Source organism: Zootoca vivipara, chromosome Z1 (assembly GCF_965207765.1).
Source record: "Zootoca vivipara chromosome Z1, rZooViv2.hap1.1, whole genome shotgun sequence".
Lineage (NCBI taxonomy): Eukaryota > Metazoa > Chordata > Lepidosauria > Squamata > Lacertidae > Zootoca > Zootoca vivipara.
In genome coordinates, this window is record NC_142583.1 from 47,928,444 (window position 1) to 47,949,964 (window position 21,521).

A 21,521-nucleotide genomic window follows, 5' to 3' on the forward strand; every position below is an offset into this window, starting at 1 on the left:
TAAAATAACTATACATTTATCAAAAATAGTAAAAATACATTCCCCATCACTTAAAAAGACATTTAAAAGCTGGCTTTCAGGAACCAAAGTACAAGAAATTTTGAGTCCTTACAACTTCTAGTCTGGAGGATTCCTGACAAGATGAGCTGAAATTTCATCAGATTTCATCATACACAACCAATCCATAACATCAGTTTTTTTTAAAAAAAAAAAAACCCACAAAAAAACAAAAAAATCAAATGATCATTTTTTTGGGGGGGGGGGGAGAAGGGGAGAACAGCCTGTAGCCCCCACTCTGCTGTTTATGTGGATCAAAGTACCTGGGCTGCAATAAAAGAGCAAATGAGTTCATATTTACAAGCAGTATTCTAGAAGTAATTTCCTATCATTTTGGTATTATACATACATACAGCACAATCCAGCCTGGCTCCTTCTGAAGTCCCAACAGCTTTAACAGGAAATTCAGCATACCTGAATTTCTTCCACTAAAATGCTTCAGTTTAGTTGGACCATATTCTTAAGTGTTTTGAGCCTTTTGCAAGTAAATCTAAATCTAATTCAGCCAATGAATGTGGTAAATCATTATAGGTATTATCAAGATTTTAACTTTCTTTCTTAAAAAAGGCAGCCATCACCACCACTCTTTGCATCCTTCCCTGATTACACACATATATGGACTATGTGTTGACATACGGATATGAGGTATCAACAGAATACAGATAATAGGTTCTCTGCGCTTCCTATGAATCATTAGTCTCAAGGTCAATCACCTTTTAAAAGTAAAATTAACATATTTGACACAAGTTGTTAAATAAAATGCCAAATATGATAACAGTTTTACATCAGCACCAATTTTCTAGTATTGCAATGGGAACTAGAGTTGCATTTCATTAGCCTGAGAATAAATAGTGTTTAGAGAGGGCAAGCAAGGATTTTTGTTCAGCATATGAGTCAAGATCAACATTAAGCTCTTGAAAGCTCTTGAAACCACAACTGAAACCACTGGGAGGTGATTCTGCTTTGATTTCAACTTTTGTGAATGAGATCTGTCACAAGCACTGGATGTTGCCCATCAAGGAAACTGATGTGCTGTAATTGGGCTGGCTCAAACAGCATGTAGATAAAAAAAGAAATAATATAGTCGGTACTAAAATTCTGGACTCAGTCGCTAATAAGTACAACCTCGGCAGAAGACTTTAAACAAAGGAAAAGCAGTGGTATTAAGGCAGGGCAAGATTGAGACTTTGATACGTTCAACGAGGAGGAAAGCCGCCCCGGTGGGCACCCCCCCGTCCTCCCCGGAACCCTCCCCTTTCCCCCCGAAAATTTGTTCTGTTTCTCTCTCTGCCCCTTTCTCCTCGGCCAGCTGAAGTCCCGCCTCTTCCTCCACCCCTCGGTGCACCACCGCCTCGGTCTTTTGGCGGCGGCGATTTAGGTCTGAGTCTCTCAATCTCTTCCGTACAGCCAGTTAGGTTGGAATTTGGAGCTGTGAAATAGGACGTATATGTTTCTGCATTGAAGTTGCTGTTTGTGAGTGTGGGTCCCACAGTTAGCCAGCCTAAGAGGAGAAAGAAAAGTAGCAAGCAGTGAGAGATGCGCACAGAGTTCGGTGCCTTGGTTACCACCAGACTGGATTACTGTAACACTACATCAAGTTATAGATATTGTAGGAGTGGAAGGAAACCATTGTTACACATACACACACAAACACACACAAAAACCTCCCTACTAGGCTTGGCAATCAGATGCTAAAAGCAGAATCTCAACTCCCATTGCTGAAGTGCTGCTAGGGAGGCTCATAGACGAAGGTCAGATTACCTGCTTGGTGGAAAGAGAAGAGAGGCAGGAAAATGCACCACCACATTTGCAGAAGAAACTTTTGGGATTGATTATTGCTTGCTCCTTGGCCACCTTAGAAACTAACTGGCCAGTATTCTTACACTTTCTTTCCTTTGTTTTTAGAATCCTTTCATCAGTTCTGCTTAGAAAGTGAGCACTCAAGGAGTATGCATCCATCACTGTTAGAAAATGCATGATCCATGACTCGAGAGAGGAGAGCCTATAAATCCAACATTCTCGAGCCAGAATGAGACTCTCTACAGTGCAGTAACCAAACAAGATATTCTATGCACAAATCTTTATTCGTACATGCCTCTCTTCAGAAAACTTTATTGACCGTTGTCAGAAAACTTTATTTACCATTGTGATACTCAGCTAGCATTGGGGAGGAGATCCTTCACTCGCTCCAGCACTTAAGTGGAGAAATTTTGCACATAAAAGTTGCATGATTTCTTTGTAAAAGGAATTCAATTTTGGCTCAGTTCAAGGTGACATCAGTAGCTCTAGTTATTGCCCTCCCTCTCTCGTTTTATCCCCACTTATTTAACTGGGGAATATCTCAACAAAGGGTAGAAATGGGGAGCCCTAACCTATGCGTCAGCACAACATGGCAAACCATGACAGTCTGCTGATATCAAAGGAGATGCATTTATTCTGATGCAAATGTTTAGGATCAGGGTAGGAATATAAGGGCTAATAAGTTCCTCTTGTGGGAGAACATGTTTTCTCAAACTCAATCTAGTCACTGCCCTCTGCACCAAGACAGAATACACCACATCTGAATTCTTCTAAGATCAACCCAGCTATACATGAAAACAGTGGACCATTTCCGTTTTGCTGACTATTGTTTTCTCTCTGACCTTAGGCTTTGAAAAAGAATGTTCAAAAAGAAGTTAGAATAAGAATCTGCGTAACAATTATCTCTCCTTCATTAGCATTTGTGCATTGAAGATCCCAGCACAAATAATTCTTCAATTCACATTTTACACTGCAGATAGCAGAACTTAGGTTCCTGCATTCTCATTCCCCCCCCCACCCTGAATGCCTTAACTCTGAAATATTTATGTTCCCATCATGTTCTCAGTCCACTTTATTGAAAAAAATAGTCTCTTGCCTATGAAAGCTCATGCCCTAATGAATCAGTTAGTCTAGGAGTCTAAGTTGATTTTGTATTTGGCTGCAACAGATTAATGTAACTACTCCCTAAAGAGTTTCTTTCTCCCACTCATGCACACTATTAATCTTTATGAAAGGTCCACCTCTTCTGGAAAAAACTTTGAAATAATGATTAAGTATCAGAATCAGACCAAAACTAACCTGGTCGGATTGTGCTATCCCGGCCAAAGAGGTGAAGTCGTCGTCTTCCAAGGCAAAAATGTTCAATGATGTGAAATATTTCCACTGGTTTCTCTATATTGCCAATTTCGGGCTCTTCTGTGATAATTAAATCTATGTCGACATTAGCATGGATAAAGTCTCCATCAGTACTACGGCGGACTGTTCCTTTAATGCCCATAAGGCAGTGTTCCTAGGTAGAACAAAACCAAAGAGAAAGTTTTTGGAAGTATATCAGACACACACAAGAAAATGCAAACCCTGCAAATCTACATGTCACATACAGTGGTACCTCGGTTTACAAACACAATTGGTTCTGGAAGTCTGTACTTAACCTGAAGCGTACTTGACCTAAAGCAAACTTTCCCATTGAATGTAATGGAAAGTGGATTAATCCGTTCCAGACAGGTCCGCGGAGTACTTAAACTGAAAATACTCAAACCGAGGCGTACTTAAACCAAGGTATGACTGTATATACAACTGATTATGGGAGACAGAACACAGCATGCCACTTCTTTTGAAGGTCCAGCTAACTAGCCAGAGACCAAGACAATGAATGGAGGAGTTCTACTTTCTTAGCCGCAGAAATATTTTTAAAATTGAGCATCAAAAGCATGAAAATCATTATTCTCAGAAAGTGTTTCTAAAGTGGAAGTGATTGTTATAAAAGTGTGCAAAGTGCACAACAGAAATATGTTATGAATAGCAAGGTTAAATCTGCCCCACATTATGGAAGATAAAAGATTGAGCAAGTGAAGAATCGTATTTTATAAACCCTCCTGAAGTGGTTACCAAAGCTGCCACCTTTCCCAGCACCTCTTATCACTAGTCAGTGTTCAGAGTATGGCTTTGCCCTCCACCTGAACTGACCTGCCTCTTCCAGCCCAAACCAAATGAAGTAGGCAGGCACTATACAAAGAGCAGAGATGGCTTGTGTTCTGGGCACTGACTGGTGGTGCCCAGAAGAAGAGCTGCAGGTGACCTGTATGCTCAGCACGTATTTGCCTTACAGTGAATTTCAATGCGGCTCTCAACTGCGATTTAATAGCTGTGTTTTCATTGATCATATAGATTGGTTGTGCTAGTTTTATAGCAGTCCTGTTGGCTGAAGAGCACAGAAAAAAATATCTAAAATAAGGAAGTACTGGCACTGGAAAGGTACAGGACAGGGATGTCAACTTGGATAAAGTATCAAGGGGTCCAGGTAAGCCCTGCCCAGCACAATCAACTACAAGATGCAGTGCACACACACCATTTCAATGGCAATAAGCATCAACATTGGGGGTTCCAGCCCCCTCAAACATTTTAGGGGGGGGGGCAAAGGGACCTTGGGCCCTAGGAGTTGGCTCCTATGGTACAGGATGAGAAAGGAGGAGGCAGCTGTGGTGATGAGAGCTTCAGAGATGGGCAGACGGAGGAAGCAGCAGCAGCAATGCTCCCTCAGCAGCTCTCAGCTCAGACAGAGTGTAGAGCAGGCATAGGGAAACTTGGCTCTCCAGGTGTTTTGGGACTACAACTCCCATCATCCCTGACCACTGGTCCTGTTAGCTAGGGAGTTGTAGTCCCAAAACATCTGGAGGGCCAAGTTTCCCTATGCCTGGTGTAGGGGTTGGGGATCTTCTGTACGAATCTGCATCTCCCCCAAGCATGTGTCCCAACAGAGATACTCTCTGGAGTTTGCAGAAGGGATGGGGGATTTCCCCATACGTTCACAGTTAAGTATAACACCCCTCTGAAACAAGCTGAAATTTTGGCTGACTGCCTAATAAGGTGAACTATGTGGGTCCTCAGATTTGCTCCTCTTTGATTAACCCCTGTCCTCTTAGTGTTAAGGCTGTGGATTTAATCAACAAGGTGTCTATTAATTCTGTGCTCTACACAGTTACTTATTATTTTTATGCAGTGATATTTGCAATTATAGACAAAAATAAATACTGGTAATTTCAAAAAAAAACCCAAAACTAAACAGTGTCAGTTTTATGCAGCTTCTTTCCACAAATTCAAAGTTCAGTGCCGTATGCTATGGAATCAGTGCTAATTGATTTAGATAACCCCAAGAACTGCCCTGTGTCAATTAAATGGACGATGATGCTCAATGCCTATTTTATTCTAATGTTAAAGATGAATGCAAGTGGCTGTTCACACAGAGATAGTCTACATAACTGACGTAATATTACTTGAAGGTTCTGCAGATTAATCTGGTTTTGAAGACCACCACCCAAATGGGCAGTTTCCCCCAGATCATAAAATGCTGATTTACTGAAGTCACCAGATGGTTTTCAAAAAATTGCAGACATGAATGAATAATCATTTCCAGATCTCTGGCGCAAGCTGTAGGGGTTCACATTTTGAAAAAGAGAAAGAAAAATGGCCACTTGGACATGTACTGCAATTCTCAAAACTTCAGTGTAACTGTCTCTGGTAAAACAGCACTGAGGTTTAAACAGATTAGGAACTTCCCTAAACTAGTGCTAGTGCTTCTACCTCAGTACTGAAAGCAACAAAGCTTTCAGTACTCAATACTCAAGGCACCCAAGGACACTAAAGCCACTAATCGGGGAGAAAGAACCCGTCAACATTGTATAAAAGCAGCATATAAGTAAATGTCCATTGTAGACATAAATCAACTGCTCATACAAAATAAAAAATGAGCACACGAAAGCTCATACCATTAACAAACTTACTTGGTCTCTAAGGTGCTACTGGAAGGATTTTTTAAATTTTGTTTTGACTATGGCAGACCAACACGGCTACCTACCTGTAACTAGAACAGGCATCCCCAAACTGCGGCCCTGCAGATGTTTTGGCCTACAACTCCCATGATCCCTAGCTAACAGGACCAGTGGTCAGGGATGATGGGAATTGTAGTCCAAAACATCTGGAGGGCCGAAGTTTGGGGATGCCTGAACTAGAACTTCTCATACTTTCAACATGTGTATTTCTCACGAGTATTTCAAGACTTGTAAGTGACCACAGAATTTAAGACACACACAGGGATAACAAAAACTGTTTTAAGCTAAATATACCATTAAATATGACAAATTCAAGAAGCTTACTTTGTAAGATGCCATATAAGGTCTATAATAACTAGTCACCAGGTATCCTTTAGCAAGTCAACCCACCCTACTCTCCAGCTTGGCTTAACATCTAGCCTGATGAAGAGTTCTGGATAACTTAAAAGCTTGTTCAAAGTTTTGTGCATTTTGTTTAGCCACAAGAAGCATATTCCTGACAGTGAACTTCATAGTTTTTCTTAAGGATCAACATGTTTGTGGTCCTCCCCACTCCCTCACCACAGCATGTAATGTATAACATGAGGAGTTAGGCTCTGTTCTCCTCCCACCCACCATTTCAGATCGAACTAGACAAGTGAGGAAATGCTGGTAGGCTCCTTTTTGGAGAAACCTGTGCAGACAATTAAACAAATCTCTTCGCAGCTGCTGTAAATAACCTTAGTCATTCATCACAAAGAAATCTAATAGACAAACTGTTGTTTGAGAAAGGGCTATGAAGACTTTCAAGCCCTTAATAGATTGCACACATATGCAAACAGATGCATTCAATCACTTCTCTTCCTTCAGTCCTTCTCCAAGTCGCTGTATCATCTTTACAGACAGCAAACCACCACAGCAGTGAGCCCATCTCAATTTACATAAAGTATTGTGTGTATCAATAATGCTTTACAAATATTGAGTTAGACACAGATTTGTTTAAATTTGTTTAGTGACAGTTTCCTTGATGCTGCTATCATTAGGGAAACGAATAGAAACAAATGTCATAGAGTAAACTACATACATATGCAACTAATTCCTGATACTGCTTGCTTCAGGAAAAGCAGCAATCTCAAGAAAGGGGGATTTAAGAGGAGAGGATATTGAACCACTCTCCAATTGCTTCCTTACAACATTGTTTTTATCCAGGGAAAGCAGCTACCAGGCTTTTGCTAAGCACATCTTAAAACTTCTCCAGGTAATCCTACTGACATTTTTCCAAGGATGGAAAGTCTTAAACAATGTAACTCTACACTAACTTATTTTTTCCATAGTTCTGGTTACAGGTAGGTAGCCGTGTTGGTCTGGATCGAAGTAAAATAAAAAAAATTCCTTCAGTAGCACCTTAAAGACCAACTAAGTTTTTATTTTGGTATGAGCTTTCGTGTGCATGCACACTTCTTCAGATACAGTGAAATGGAAGTTTCCAGGCACTTATGTAGAGAAGGGGTGGGGAGGGGTGGGGATGGGGAGGGGGGATCACTCAGAAGGGTGGTGGAAATGGGTGATTGACTGACTGATAGCTGTTGATGACTGCAAATGGTTTTGCATGAAAAAGCAAGGGTTGAGATGGCTGAAGATCGCTTATCATGTATAATGAGATAAGAACCCGATATCTCTGTTCAAACCAGGTCCCTCCATGGTTTTGAGCTTGGTGATAAGTTGCAATTCAGCAACTTCTCTTTCCAGTCTATTTCTGAAATTCTTTTGTAGTAAGACAGCTACTTTGAGATCTTGTATAGAATGTCCTGGGAGATTGAAGTGTTCTCCTACTGGTTTTTCTGTCTTCTGGTTCCTGATGTCAGATTTATGTCCATTTATCCTTTGGCGTAGGATAAATGGACATAAATCTGACATCAGGAACCAGAAGACAGAAAAACCAGTAGGAGAACACTTCAATCTCCCAGGACATTCTATACAAGATCTCAAAGTAGCTGTCTTACTACAAAAGAATTTCAGAAATAGACTGGAAAGAGAAGTTGCTGAATTGCAACTTATCACCAAGCTCAAAACCATGGAGGGACCTGGTTTGAACAGAGATATCGGGTTCTTATCTCATTATACATGATAAGCGATCTTCAGCCATCTCAACCCTTGCTTTTTCATGCAAAACCATTTGCAGTCATCAACAGCTATCAGTCAGTCAATCACCCATTTCCACCACCCTTCTGAGTGATCCCCCCTCCCCATCCCCACCCCTCCCCACCCCTTCTCTACATAAGTGCCTGGAAACTTCCATTTCACTGTATCTGAAGAAGTGTGCATGCACACGAAAGCTCATACCAAAATAAAAACTTAGTTGGTCTTTAAGGTGCTACTGAAGGAATTTTTTTTATTTTTTCCACTCTATCACTTCTCAACGACATCCTATCAAACACAAAGTAATATCCCAGAAATCTGCTCCAGTAAACAGCACAGTTGTCTTAAGGAACTGGTGTGGCTCCAGTTCTACAATGCATTTAGCATTGTAGGGTAGTGATAGCAATCCCAAACTGCTCTTGAGAAAACCAGAAGAGTACCCCTTGCTACCAATATATTTTATTTACATTTCAATGTTGGGAGTCTTAATAGTTGACAAAATGAAAGTCAATCACACTGCATTCTCATCTATAGCAACAGACTAGCACAAAGGAAACTTTACAAGGCATTCTACCCCCTCTTCCATCATCTCCTGAAGGGTGACAGAAGGGTAAAGTATTTCTAAGACGCCTTATCCTATTTGATCTGCATTTCAATAAGAATGACTGAATAAGAGCATTCAAAAGTTTCCCAAAAAGAACTTCATGAAGCTGTTAGATGAAGACAAGAGAGGATTTCAATGTTTACTCAGATGAAGCTAAGAGTCCATAAATGTTAAAAATTAGTCACCCAATTTCTAAAATCATTATCAGATAAACTTACATTTGAAAGCAAAAGAAGTAAGCTGCTCTGTAACTCCTTTCTTAAAATTACAACAGCTACCAACAACAACAGAACATCTGGTGGTTTTTGTGGAACTACTAAATTAAGAGGAGATGAAGAAATTCAGACAAAGACGTACCTTTGTTCTTTGAAAGACAGCCTTAGGGTCCAGAGTCTTGGTCTTCCCAGGATTGTTTTTGTTGGTTTTAATCCAACAGATGTCTTCACATCTTCTATAGCCCCATTTACGCAAACACTGAAACATTTCAACAAAAGGGGAATAAAATTAGACAATCACTTTGTACAATACACAGAAGTAGAATAATATATTTCACTTCTGGCATGCCTAAAAGCTTCTTCCTCTCCTGTACATTTTTCAGAATCAGATCAAGTTCCAAATGTTAAAGCAAAAGCCACTTTGAAATTTCCACCGTGGTTATTCTAGCAACTCTACTAAATATTTATTTATGCAGCACATCATTTCATGTGAAGGAGTGTATGCTTAAACTTTTGCTACCATGGTGGAGATGCATTGGCATGACACTAAGCATACATACTGTGCAACCCTATGCATGGTTGCTTGGAAGCAAGTCCCATTGTGCTTAAAAGGGCATAAACCCTTGAAAGCCTGTTCATGATTGTAGGCAGATACCTATATTGACAGAGGGAAGTATAGCATGGGAAGATGGCCAGACAAGGTCTCAGATGTGGTGCTGGGAATCCTCCAGTCAATTGTGCTGGGGAATTTCAACATGTACACCAATTTGGCCAGCTCAGGACTTCAATGGCTGCCATGACAACTATGAAGCTGTCAATACTTGCATTTGCTTGGCAGTTGATGCCATAGCTGGGATAGAACCTCTGACAGTGGTTTGAAAGATTATATGGCTAGATGTTGTGGCCCAGGGCAAGGTACTTTAAGGGGTGTGGCCAACCACATCTCTTGACCCTTGCCATTCTTGGCTGACAACAGCTCGCTAAAGAGGGCTGACTGAGTGGAACCAGCGGGTGATAAATTCTCACTGTGAGAAGGCGTACTTTTAATATCATCAGTATGCTGATGATATCCAACTCTTCTCTCTATCTACTATCTGAACCAGGAAAGGGCTGTGCAGGTGCTGAACCACTGATAGACACAGTAATGGGCTGGGTGTAAGGGCCAATAAACTGAAGCTGTTGGTGGGTGGTTCACACATCCAGGAATTAGGAGGACGGTCTATTATGGATGTATTTGCTGAAAAAGCAGTTATGTAGCTGGGTGGGTACTGCTTGCTCCAGTTCTGTCACTTGAGGTCCAGATGACTGCAATGGCTAGTAGTGTCCATTTCCAGTTATAAATGATTTGCCACCTGTGGCCTTTCCTTGACTGAGACTGCCTGCCACAGTTCTCTGTGCCCTGGTAAGTTCCCGGTTAGTCTACTTTAATGCACTCAAGCCTCAAGGATGATTCAGAAGTTGCAGCTGATGCATACTGTCCCTGCAAGAGTCATTATACAATACTGACATTTCGAGAGCCATTATGCAATACTGATTCTTCAGGTGTACCAACCTGATGGTGTACCAACCATCAATTTGCTATTTTTAAAAAAACCCTATTCAAGGTATTACTTTAATTTGCAAAGCCTTAAATAACCTGGGACCCAAACTTGGAGAAGCGCATCTCCCTACATCTGCTGGCCTAGGTTTTTACCTCTTCAGGAAAGTCCCTTCTCATAGGGAAGCTTGTTGTGCAGTGACACAAAATACAGCATTCTCTGTGGTGGCACCCTGCCTGCGCAGCTCATTTCCACTGGAGATATGCTTCTCTGCTACAGTAAATGACATTCCAGGGTCAGAGCGAGATGCATTTTTTTGCCTTGGCTTTTGGGGTAGGAGTGTAAAGTTCTGTGATCTGTATTTTTATGTCTGCTGTTGATCTGCTAACCTGATTGTATATTTGAATGCTGTTGGTTTTAATGTTGTTTTAGAAATGTTATTGAGTATGGAATAGTGTTTGTTTTTGTATACTGCCCTGTGATTCTAAGAAATGAATGGCTGCCTGAAACTGCAATAAATGAAAACTATAACAAGAGACTCTTTGAAAGACCATGCATAAAATTGAACATGCTAGCTCCCTGTTCACAGGTGGCGCTGTGGTTAAACCACTGAGCCTAGGGCTTGCTGATCAGAAGGTCGGCGGTTCGAATCCCTGTGACGGGGTGAGCTCCCGTTGCTTGGTCCCAGCTCCTGCCAACCTAGCAGTTCGAAAGCACATCAAAATGCAAGTAGATAAATAGGAACCGCTCCAGCAGGAAGGTAAACGGCATTTCTGTGTGCTGCTCTGGTTCGCCAGAAGTGGCTTTGTCATGCTGGCCACATGACCTGGAAGCTATACGCCGGCTCCCTCAGCCAATAATGCGAGATGAGCGCGCAACCCCAGAGTAGGTCACGACTGGACCTAATGGTCAGGGGTCCCTTTACCTTTACCTAGCTCCCTGTTAGCAAAGGTAGGCAGTGGAGTGGAGATAAATTATTGGTTTAATGAGAAGAATATTTAGGATACCAGTTCCCTCATGGCTCTTTCAATCGAAAGCACGGCAAACTGCCAAAAGAAGGCACCCTAGTGCTGAAGAACGCAAGAGAAACCAAAGCTACAAAGAGAAATATGATCTCTTGAAACAGTGTATGGTATTTTTCATGGGTGCCCATCTGGAAAATAAGGATTAACATTTGATTGATTTCATATCTGCCTTACCCCATTATCTAGGGAAATAGTAAGAGAATTATTCTGCATTTAAAGTGACAAGAAACAGAAACAAAGTGAAACAGAAACAAAGTGATACTATAAGGTTTGAGAAGGTATGTGGCCCAGTGTACTGGAGCAGGATCTTACCATTCTGCCAAGATCAAGGCCCTCCCCAGAACCACACCAAAGGAAGACAAAAGAACGCGGGGAAGCTAGCTCCTCTATATCTAGCTTCATAATCTAAAAAAGACAGAACAAATAACATTTTAAGCAAATAGCGCAATACACACAACAGGCTCATGGAAAACTAAAAATATAACAAGCATTCATCCTGTAAAGGTTTTTCAAAACGCAAACTCACTTCATCCCAATTCCAGCACTTCTCATTAGCTGTAATGCCAGTCTCCCTGTAGTATTCTTCCAAAGGTGGCTCCAAAAGAATCACATCAAACTTGAACTTGAGTTCACGCATATCAAAAGCCTCCAAGTCAGCTTGTAAATACCTATATACACAGACAAAATACAAAGTTGCTTGGATGAATTAGTGCAGTATGTTCCAGTTAAGTTGAAAATTTCTCAGCAGTTACTGACAATGATACATATCTCACACAATGTTCATGGAATAAACAAAATATGTACAGAGGAATGGCATTTCAGACTGTAAATATCTTATTTATACACATGAAAAGTAATGCGCACTCTCTGAGAACCCAATTCCTACGGTGAAGCTGCACAAATTATAATATTCTTGGTTTGAGTGAATCACTTCAAATTTGGAAAACCACAAAAACAGTTGTTGACCACCAGACACCTCATTATATAGAAACTGATGTCTGAAATCAGATCTGGCCACCATTATTCTATTAAATTTTACAAATGTTGCTACAAAATTGCACTTCTAGGTAGATGAAAAATTAGTCTCAGAGCACTGTGGTTGTTTTTAAATCAGCACAACTTTAATTCTATTTAAAAGACTGATGTCCAACTTTACTCCAAAATTCTCTTCAAAGAATTTTCTAGGGCCTCTTCTTGGATAGCTATTGACCTACAAGCAAGGTAGCTTTTTAAAAACCACTGTAGCAATCATAAAAATGATTATTACTACAGCTGGTTCATATGGTGTAACAGTCTCCTGTTTGACACAATTTTACTAACCAGTTTCAAACCACGATTGGTTCATAGTGCAAACAGAAGAGATAATCTGGGGGTAAGCTTTCATAAGCAACATAGGCCTGGAGAAAATCTGATTTAAGCACACTAATTAAGCCACCAGTTCAAACAAAACGGGTAACTGGATAGAATCATGAGAGTTGGATGGAACCTCAGAGGTCACCCCGCCCAATTCCCCTGTCGATGCAGGAAGCCCACTGCTATAGCATCACTGATAGGTGACCTTCCAGATTGCTTAAAAACCTATAATGAAGAAGTACTTGCTTCAAGAGGCAGTGTATTCCACTGCATAAATTTCTTCCTAGCAGGTTAGTCTTTTTCATGTAATTTGAACCTTCCCTTACAGGAAGCCCAAAAGCAGGATCCAACACAACTTTCCCAGCAACTGGTATTCAGAGGCATACTTCCATCATGACTAGCAACCTCTGAGAGCGTTATCCACCATACATTTGTCTAATCCTCTTTTCATGTCATTCTAGATCAGGGTGGAGGGACCTTTGGCTCTGCAGATGCTGCTGAACTACAACTCCCATCAGCCCTAGTAATCCTTGAAGTTCACCTTGCTTATTTCATAAATACAACCCAAAAATAGAACATTCAAATCTTAAACAAGTGCTGAAAGGGGTTTAGTTAGCAGTCTAACAATAACCAATGTTAAGCCAGTCTGAAGAACAGAACCTAGCTCATTTAATGTACTTACATAGGGGGAGTGTTCGATTTAGATATTAGTTCATCCTTCAGTCTGATAAGCTCTCGAAGCTTTGGATATTCTTCAAACCTGTCTGCTAAGCCTAAAAGAAAAACATGCCATTTTTATGCTACAGAATTACATTTTCATAAACAGGTGGTCACAAGTGAAGAAGCTTAACTTGACACAGATTCTCTGGCACAAACCCTTTCATGGAACTTGAACTAGATGCCACAACTTAGTCAAGCATAGAATCACTTTGTGTTACAGCCCAAATTTCTACCCAACCTTACCAAACACCAGTAGTTTCAGTGCCCTATCGCATGTAATATTTGAATAGATTACAAATGACATCTTTTGGAGCAGAATACCCTGCACTAATCCAGCCTAGAACAGGAGGGAAACACACACAATGCTCTGTAAAGGCAACATCAGCTACTTTCCCCAACAACCATGTCAACACTGCCAGCAACCACCAGGCACTGCCAGTGTGAAGCTGTGGAGATGACACTGAGATCTCCCTATGTCAACTAGACACAGGAAAATCCAACCCACTCACAGTTAGAGGGATATACTCTGATTATGTCCGACTACTCCCATCCCCCAAGCAACCTGCCAGAAATGTCATTCATTTCTATATGAACTGATAATCCACATTTTCATAATACAGCAGAATACAACATACAAGAATAAAATCAACTACAATATCCACAAAAATGTAATTAAAAACATCAATAAATGCTGATAGGTTAAATGATGTGACATGGAAACCAAGCCAAGAAGTGTTTATTGTCTTTTTACAGGTGTCTGGTTGAAGGCTGCTATTTTTATTTTTAGGCAAAAGGCTGCCTGAAATCTTTTTTTATTATTTCTGTGTATTACATACTTAGCGGAATTCTAACTTTTAAAATATATTAATTCCTGCAAAAGAAATACAATTGCATTTGGAAGATAGATCACAAATATTTGAGATAGTATTATTCAGCCAAGACAGGAAAAGGCAGTGATTCCCACCCTCTTTCCCACCCCGCCCTCTGTACTATAAGTAAACTGGTATACATCTAAACACCATTTAATAAAACCTTCCACAAAGACCACTAATTTTGCTGACACTACTCTCACAGGCAGATCTGGAAACATCTGATATCCTGTTTTCTCAGCATAATAGTGAATAAAAACTCCTACAACTCTTGCATGCAGAAACCATATGGCAAACATGAAAAACCACTTTATAGAATCATAGAATCATAGAGTTGGAAGAGACCACAAAGGCCATCCAGTCCAACCCCCTGCCAAGCAGGAAACACCATCAAAGCATTCCTGACAGATGGCTGTCAAGCCTCTGCTTAAAGACCTCCAAAGAAGGAGACTCCACCACACTCCTTGGCAGCAAATTCCACTGCCGAACAGCTCTTACTGTCAGGAAGTTCTTCCTAATGTTTAGGTGGAATTTTCTTTCTTGTAGTTTGAATCCGTTGCTCCGTGTCCGCTTCTCTGGAGCAGCAGAAAACAACCTTTCTCCCTCCTCTAGATGACATCCTTTTATATATTTGAACATGGTTATCATATTACCCCTTAACCTTCTCTTCTCCAGGCTAAACATACCCAGCTCCCTAAGCCGTTCCTCATAAGGCATCGTTTCCAGGCCTTTGACCATTTTGGTTGCCCTCTTCTGGACACGTTCCAGCTTATCAGTATCCTTCTTGAACTGTGGTGCCCAGAACTGGACACAGTACTCCAGGTGAGGTCTGACCAGAGCAGAATACAGTGGTACTATTACTTCCCTTGATCTAGATGCTATACTCCTGTTGATGCAGCCCAGAATTGCATTGGCTTTTTTAGCTGCTGCATCACACTGCTGACTCATGTCAAGTTTGTGGTCTACCAAGACTCCTAGATCCTTTTCACATGTACTGCTCTCAAGCCAGGTGTCTCCCATCCTGTATTTGTGCCTTTCATTTTTTTTGCCCAAGTGTAGTACTTTACATTTCTCCTTGTTAAAATTCATCTTGTTTGCTTTGGCCCAGTTGTCTAATCTGTTAAGGTCATTCTGAAGTGTGATCCTGTCCTCTGGGCTGTTAGCCACCCCTCCCAATTTGGTGTCATCTGCAAACTTGCTCAGGATGCCCTCAAGCCCATCATCCAAGTCATTGATAAAGATGTTGAACAAGACTGGGCCCAAGACAGAACCCTGTGGCACCCCACTAGTCACTACTCTCCAGGATGAGGAGGAGCCATTGATGAGCACCCTTTGGGTTCGGTCAGTAAGCCAGTTACAAATCCACTGAATGGTAGCATTGTCTAGCCCACATTTTACCAGCTTCTTTACAAGAATATCATGGGGCACCTTGTCAAAGGCCTTGCTGAAATCAAGATAGGCTACATCCACAGCGTTCCCTTCATCTACCAGGCTTGTAATTCTGTCAAAAAATGAGATCAGATTAGTCTGACATGACTTATTTTTCAGGAACCCATGCTGACTTTTAGTGATCACAGAGTTTCTTTCTAGGTGCTCACAGACTGTTTGCTTAATGATCTGCTCTAGAATCTTTCCTGGTATTGATGTCAGGCTGACTGGGCGGTAATTGTTTGGGTCCTCTCTTTTCCCCTTTTTGAAAATAGGGACAACATTTGCCCTCCTCCAGTCTGCTGGAACTTCGCCTGTTCTCCAGGAATTTTCAAAGATTATTGCCAGTGGTTATAAATGCATTCATATTATTCTGACATACCCACATCTCTGATGAAATTCTGAGGCCTATGTCCAGTATCCACAAAGTGTTGGCAATAATCATTATGAGGATTTAAGCTCTGGGTCCCCTATAGGAAGAAAAACACCCAAGAATACAGATTAGCAAAATGAGGCACATCAGAGATACACTGATTTTATCATGCGATTTGCACATGAAGGAACCCAACACTATGCTCAGGGTTTGGTTCGATTATCTTGATATTTCTTGCAGACAAGTGATCCAGTATCTCTCCACCCCCAATTATATTAACATGCTTCAATTCAAATGCACAGTGTATCCTGCTCATCCTTTTTGAATGACACGAGGCATACAGCAAATAGAACAGTATAACCACCATTTTAGGCAACCAACTTTGCCACCTTTCAACCCTGTCATCATTGTGCATAACAGTAGCTTCAACGTTGTGGAATGCTGCAGCTTTAGTGTTTAACATTGGTCAAAAGTATATCTAGGAGTACGCTTTTGTTAATTCAGTATTATTTATTGAATTCATATACCACCCTAAACCCACAGGTATAACAATTCCAAATTAAAGTCCTAAATTTGAATTTCCAGTTACTTCAGGTGCAATAATGATGTAAGATAGGAGAACAATGGCAACACTGAGGTGTATGAATTGGTTACCTTAAGAAAAGTACTGGAATCTTTGTAAATTTCCTCTTCATAGGGCAGGTTCTCTTCATCTTGTTGCAATTCTACTTCATCCTTTGGAAGAAAGCACATTTTATATGAATGTAGAGACAGGGTGTTTCTCTTCTCATTATCCTTCCACTTCTGGATGAAAGAAGACGGCTTATGAACATTAGCTTCCTGCAACAGCAGATCATGAGTGGTTCCAATGACAGAAGTTTTTTTGGGGGGGCGGGGGGGGGATAATAAAATCAAATGGTGCCAGAAAGGCCCCTCTCTGTCATCACTGAACCAATTACACCTTGCAAGTTACATTACAAACTAAACAACCTCCTATATTACACGATTATTTCACTAAAGAGGAAATACAAGCTTTTTTATGTTGACTGGCTATATATATACAGTGGTACCTCGGTTTATGAACACAATTGGTTCCGGAAGTCTGTTCATAAACTGAAGCGTTCATAAACTGAAGAGAGCTTTCCCATTGAAAGTAATGGAAAGTGAATTAATCCGTTCCAGACGGTCCGCAGAGTACTTAAACTGAAGCGTTCATAAGCTGAAGCGAACTTTCCCATTGAAAGTAATGGAACTTGGATTAATCCGTTCCAGACGGGTCCGCGGAGTACTCAACCTGAAGCGTACTTAACCCGAAGCATGGGTGTAATTGGTTCCGGAATTCTGTTCATAAACTGAAGCGTTCATAAACTGAAGCGAACTTTCCCATTGAAAGTAATGGAAAGTGAATTAATCCGTTTCAGGTGGGTCAGCGGCGTTCGTAAACTGAAAATTCATAAACCGAGGTGTTCATAAACCGAGGTTCCACTGTATCATCATAGTAGTATGCTGTTTAAGGCACCAAAATGGTTTCTCCATTGAAATAGCTATCAAACTATTTGTGCACCAATATTAAAACAGGTACAGTTTCAAGAACAATTCTTCAAGTCTTAAAAACCACTAAATAATAAATTGTGGCCTTAATTATTAATATATGTAACATCAAGGTACTCTGAAAAAGCAAAACTTATTATATTAATGTCTTGCAAAGTAATGTCTCAGACCCCTGCATTTCACATAACTCCATTAGAAAGATTGACAGGCATATTCTGCTATTATAAGAAGAGGGATTACTGCAACACACTTTAACCTTATATTCTTCTATTTCTTCTTCATCAGCTTCTCCCTCATCTGGATATCTGCGTTTGGCATTTGGTGCAGATGTGTCATAAGCAGCCCTGCAAATGTGGAAGAAAACATATTTAATTAACGTGATTTGAACAGCGGGTTCACTTATTTCTGGTTCTTATCTCACTGGATATGGCACCATCTTTACTTCTATGGCAAATCAGGACTCTCCCAATTTAAAGCTTACTGGAGAAACAGTGGTATGGATTTGAAGATTAATTCACTTAAGGAAGTCCATGGAATAAACGTTCCCAAACTCCACTCTGCAGGCCAGGAAAAGCCTCTCTAGAAGTGGGGAATACTCCTGAATAAGATTATTTTCATATTTTGTTGGACATCAGAATTGCAAAGAAACTCCTGCTTGACATAAAGTCATACCCCAGATAAACTGTAAATTCAGGCACTATTAGAGAGCTTACTAGAGACAATATATACATTTACATATAGGACCACAGTGAGTAATATACTTCTATTTGCCAAACTCTTTTGTCCCTTACAATGAAATGCGTTTCCAGCTTTTTGCTGACAAACTGAGCACTCTGCATTAGTCAAGATCAAAACGAACTCAAGCTCCTTAGTGATACAGCAGTTGACACGATCTCCCTTCTCCCCCTGAACTGCTTACGTTATGAGAAATGTAACCAACCTCTTTTAGTACAAACCTGCATGCTTCCCTTGTTTCAGCAATTTCCCTCTGCTCATCCTTGCTATTCAATACTGCACCAATGCTATCGGCACTTTCGGCCCCAAGCTGGAAGAAGAGCAAAAAACGAAGGACACCATAAACAGCACACTTAGTACCCAACGAAGAAGCTAGAGATGAAAGGTTCGATATAAGCATAACATACTTTCACCATTTATAGTGGCTTTGTTTGAATAATTAAACCCCACTGAATTCACCCCCTGAATAGGTTGTGCTGAGTATGTAATGGGGCCAAGGGCACCTGAGTAAGCTTCATACCTGAGTAGGGTTTTTAACCAGTGTCTCCCATAAAGTCCTGCCTTCCCCAGCCTGGCTGCAGCCCAAAACACCTGAGAGCTGGGGAGGCCTGTCTTCTAACACAGGCTCTCTCAATGTATTATCACTTGGAAAAGAGCCCTGGAGAGCACACTGTAAACAGAAACTCTGGATTATTTGCTCCTTTAAAGGCAATAAAAACACCGCCGTCATTTATCATCATTATTTACAAATAACAGCAACTAATAGATGTACCAGGCGCTGGTACAGAAACACACCACCCCTCCTAAAGGTCCCAGAGACAGGAGACTGAACTATTCCTATACAGCCCCCTTGCATAGCTGCCAAGTTCTCCCTTTTTTTAAGGGAAATTCCCTTATGCTGAATAGGCTTCCTCGTGAGAAAATGGAAAACTTGGCAGCTATGCCCCCTTGACCTCCCACCCTCGTCTCCATGGCGACGGCAACCCCCCTCCCTCCCCACTAGGGGAGACTCGGGCTTTACGTCACAGCAGGGCGCCAATTATGAGACTCATTAGGAGACGGGAGACAAGCCACTCTGCCCCCACCCCCCACCCCGGGGAACGCGCACGCGCCGTCGTCGCTTCCCGAAGGGCAGCTGCCGCCTAGAGATAATCGACTCGGGTGTCCGATCCGCCTCTACCTGCTGAGCCAGGAGCTGGCGGCGCAATTTTTGCCGCTCTCTGATCTCCTGCAAGCGGCTGTTCATCCTCGTCCGACAGATTCGCGGGCGAAAGAACTGTCGTCGCCTACCTGGCGCCTACCTAAAACGACACTTCCGCCTTCCTCTATAGCCGGTACCATCGACGGTAAGGAGTTTTGCCAGTACTTTCGTAGAAATGAATGGAACATAATGTGCAGAAATGAATGGAACCTGTGCGGCCGCTCTCGTTCCGGTAGCTGTGAGCGGCCATTTTTGTTGAGGGCAGGCGGAAACTCTTTGGCTTGGCTGCTTTTGTGTGGGGTTTGCTTTGGTTTTCCTTTTAATTAACCGTTTCAATGAAAGTTGCTAAAAAGCACATTGGAAATATGCCGCATAAACGAATCGATGCAAATTGTTGTTTCATTATTGAAAAATCAGGCAAGCAGTTTATTTTTCCAGGCAAGTATCTACATTGTTGGCATAAACATGTGGGTCAGCTGATATGTAACTCACAAAAGCAGGTTCATTGTCATTCTTAATTTGTTTTTATTTTATTAATATCAAACAGCTCATTTAATAGAGTTCACATCGCTGCAAATACGTTGGGTCCATCTGTGTGTAGTTGGCATATGGATGTTGTTGGTAGCAAAGTCCCTGATTGCCCAGGGAGGTGCCTACCGCTTTCACCTCATTTTTGTATTTTTGGTGTGGTGTGCCTTTCACTACCTTGAATACAGCATTCATATGATGCTGCAGCTTTGACACGTCTTCCCCTGGCTTATTTGGAGTGTACTGTACAGCAGTCTTCCGCCTTTTCAGACCTGGGACCCGCCTTTAACCCAAACATGGATTTGAGGGTTCATTTCTTAAATTTTCACCATGGTGATAGTACTGCTTTTGTGACCTTGGACCAGGTTGTGACTTAGTGGTGGGTCCAGGCCCACCAGCTGAAGATCCCTACATACTATTGGGTGTATGTAGGCTTGCTTTATAGGGCTGTAGATGCACCATACATTTAAAGCGTATTGCTTTCTACCTTCCCCACAGAGAATCCTGGAAACTAATTTAGCCATCAGAGAGCTACGATTCCCAGGACCCTTAACAGACTGTAGTTCACAGTGTTCTTTTGGAGAAATCATGTGGTTTAAATGTGTGCACAGCCAAGTATACCATTATGAGGCAGGGCTGTTTCAAAAGCCTTTGCTGCGCAGGTATAAGCAGGTTGACAGTATTTGGAAAGAAGCTCCACTATGTTCATTGTTGTCATTCCCAGTGCTGTTTTTTTTTTAATAAAGAAAAAGAGGTGCCAGAATAATGGCAATGGCACCCACCTGAGAGGTGTGTTCTGGCTGGAAAAAAGCCCTGGTCATTCCTATGTAAATTTGAAAAATATTGTGCTGTTAAATTCTTCATGGTTTTCCCCAAGTGGAACCCTGGACATGATGCAGCTTATAACCCCACATCACTAATTAAGATTTTACATTATTTATAAGAATACCTATAAATAATAATGGAAGTGAAACAAAAGAATTATAATTAAAATTAGGACTTTTGAAAACAAGTATCTGGCATTATTTATTTAATGTATTTTTTTATTGAAAATGAGATACTAATCAAATAGTACCTGTGCCCTATACAGCTTTGTGTGTGATCGAGTCAATTCAATAATGCATCTTGAATAAGTAACAGCAATTGAATTAGTCTGCTGTTAACTGTCACAGTACCTTTGAAGCTCATCAGATCATATGACCAGACCACTGTAAGAATGTGGTTAGGGTTGGTGAAAAAGTTCATTTATACACAATATGCTCTCAAGCAGCTTCTCCGTCTCTCTCATTGGAAATAAATAGAAATTAGGAACCAGCATTTCGCTACCGTGTTTCTCATATTATAAGACATGTCTTAT

At 41.1% G+C, this 21,521-nt stretch overlaps 1 protein-coding gene and 1 long non-coding RNA gene across 5 annotated transcripts in view; one reads left to right on the forward strand and one right to left on the reverse strand.

The window, feature by feature from the left end:
* Positions 1-19,765, reverse strand: METTL14 (methyltransferase 14, N6-adenosine-methyltransferase non-catalytic subunit). 4 transcript variants are annotated; one of them, XM_060278561.2, is made up of 11 exons: positions 19,616-19,765; positions 18,657-18,745; positions 17,951-18,044; positions 16,804-16,884; positions 16,159-16,246; positions 13,442-13,532; positions 11,933-12,074; positions 11,719-11,811; positions 8,986-9,102; positions 3,157-3,367; positions 1-1,558 (listed from the first exon to the last, which is right to left on the reverse strand). In XM_060278561.2, the coding sequence occupies exons 1-11, from the start codon at positions 19,679-19,681 to the stop codon at positions 1,254-1,256; spliced, it is 1,377 nt and encodes a 458-aa protein (XP_060134544.1). In that variant the 5' UTR covers positions 19,682-19,765; the 3' UTR covers positions 1-1,253. The 4 variants fall into 4 exon arrangements, with proteins under 4 accessions (XP_060134544.1, XP_060134545.1, XP_088516517.1 ...); XM_060278562.2 differs by having other exon boundaries at positions 17,957-18,044; positions 19,616-19,764; XM_088660391.1 differs by lacking the exon at positions 19,616-19,765 and adding an exon at positions 18,956-19,221.
* Positions 19,465-21,521, forward strand: part of LOC148687369 (uncharacterized) — a 20,250-nt gene continuing 18,193 nt past the window's right edge. The window contains exon 1 of the long non-coding RNA XR_015947778.1: positions 19,465-19,781. This is a non-coding gene — a long non-coding RNA (uncharacterized LOC148687369). The remainder of the gene's footprint in view (positions 19,782-21,521) is intronic.

What these genes read in the sequence shown, in the direction of transcription:
- METTL14 (XM_088660391.1), bottom strand. Translation starts at nt 19,165, where the DNA reads ATGACGGCGGTGTTTTTATTGCCTTTAAAGGAGCAAATAATCCAGAGT. An exon ending in GAATTTCATCAGAGATGTGG is followed by an intron (nt 13,533 to 16,158) that starts GTATGTCAGAAT and finishes TTTTTCTTTTAG; the next exon opens with GCTTAGCAGACAGGTTTGAA. An exon ending in GCCTTGATCTTGGCAGAATG is followed by an intron (nt 9,103 to 11,718) that starts GTAAGATCCTGC and finishes GAAATGTTTCAG; the next exon opens with TGTTTGCGTAAATGGGGCTA.